General features: G+C 36.6%; 1 protein-coding gene across 1 annotated transcript in view; it reads left to right on the top strand.

The window, feature by feature from the left end:
• Nucleotides 1-1,533, top strand: part of LOC117181247 (zinc finger protein chinmo) — a 172,422-nt gene extending 170,889 nt beyond the window's left edge. The window contains exon 7 of the mRNA XM_033373811.1: nt 761-1,533. Within this exon, the coding sequence (XP_033229702.1) occupies nt 761-993 (233 nt within the window). The 3' untranslated portion in view covers nt 994-1,533. The remainder of the gene's footprint in view (nt 1-760) is intronic.
• Nucleotides 1,534-1,539: the final 6 nt, after the last annotated feature.

Raw genomic sequence — 1,539 nt, 5'->3', positions numbered from 1 at the left:
GCACAAATGGTAAGTTCCGACAGTGCCTACAAGTGTGCCTACTGGCCGCTAGATGGCAATACCGGTTTCATATGTATACACCTGGTATATATATATATATAACTGAAAAAGTGTGTTTGACATTTTTATCTTTTAAAATAGTTGAAATTGAATTGATCCAAATTCACACATCGAGGCATTATATTTAGGATATTTATAAACTTTTCAATGGGCTGCGATTTAAAGCTATTGTTTAATCTTTAGAATAAATGTCGGATTGAGCCAACATTAATAAATTGAGGTTAATTGGTAATGATTAAAATTCTATAGAATGTTGATTTATAAGAATCGCATCTGCTTTTGGAAGCTACCAAATGTGCGTGCATCGGAAAAAAATTAAAATTTACACAATAAGAAGGAAAAGACGTAAAACTGTTTTAGATTAAATTCAGCAAAACTCTCTGAATTTGGACAGAATTGGTTCATAAAACTTTAATTTTAAGCTGATTGAGCCCATATAAATAAATATGTATTCTTATGTTAATATTATAAAATTGATTTCGAAACGAAAAAACATAAGTTTATATTTTCAGGATATTTTCCTATCTTTGGATCATAAACGTCAACAAAAATCGTTTTGGTTTTTGTATACATTTATTAAAAATAAATCTCTGTAACTTATGATTTTTAGTTACTCTCTGTAAGTTGTGACTTACTCTTACTGAATGAAAAATTTGAAAAGCCTATATTGAGTATAACTAAAATTCTAATTTGTTTTCAGGTAAGAAGCTGAAGTGCCCCTTCTGTGAGAGACTGTATGGATACGAGACAAATTTGCGAGCTCACATCAGGCAACGTCATCAGGGTATTAGGGTTCCGTGTCCATTTTGCACTCGAACCTTTACCAGAAACAACACGGTTCGGCGGCATATTGCACGGGAGCATAAGACCGAGTTGAGTTTAAAGGCGTTCCAACAGGCGAATCATTCGGTTTCGGATTCGGTACCCCAGTAGCGCAACGGAAACGGCAGGATGCATCTATTCAATGTTGCGCCGAGATCCACAATGACAAGCGATTACTACAGTGACCTGTGAGTGGTGATTCAGAATGTCCCCTCATTACCCACTTCCTCCACCCGTCAACGACCACTGACTGCCCTTCCCCATGACGACGACTCTCCAGGATCTTCCCAAAGGCGATCGTAACTTTAATCGGGAACGATTAATCTGAGGAAGGATACACTCGGATTCGTAAAAGAAACTAAAAAAAAAGCGTCGTTCGGGGCTCGAAGAAGAAGCTGCAATATGTTAAAGATGCCTCACAATGCGAGGTGCGTGTGCACGCAGCAAACACAAAACTAGTCAATGAAAGTGCAACGGTCAAGTATAATGATTATTGTCTATACTATAAAGAAGAAAAAGATGTTACATAGTGCATAAAGAGAGAAATGAAATAGCACATATTATAGTAGTAGAGAACGAGTGAGCGAAAGGATGTATGCATGAAAACGATAAAAATTGAATACAAGAGGACGGAGCAGAAAAGCAAATCGACTCAGA

The sequence above is a fragment of the Belonocnema kinseyi genome, chromosome 10 (assembly GCF_010883055.1).
Source record: "Belonocnema kinseyi isolate 2016_QV_RU_SX_M_011 chromosome 10, B_treatae_v1, whole genome shotgun sequence".
NCBI classification, from domain to species: domain Eukaryota; kingdom Metazoa; phylum Arthropoda; class Insecta; order Hymenoptera; family Cynipidae; genus Belonocnema; species Belonocnema kinseyi.
Note: the sequence above shows the minus strand (reverse complement) of the source record. Positions and strands in the feature narration are given on the sequence as shown.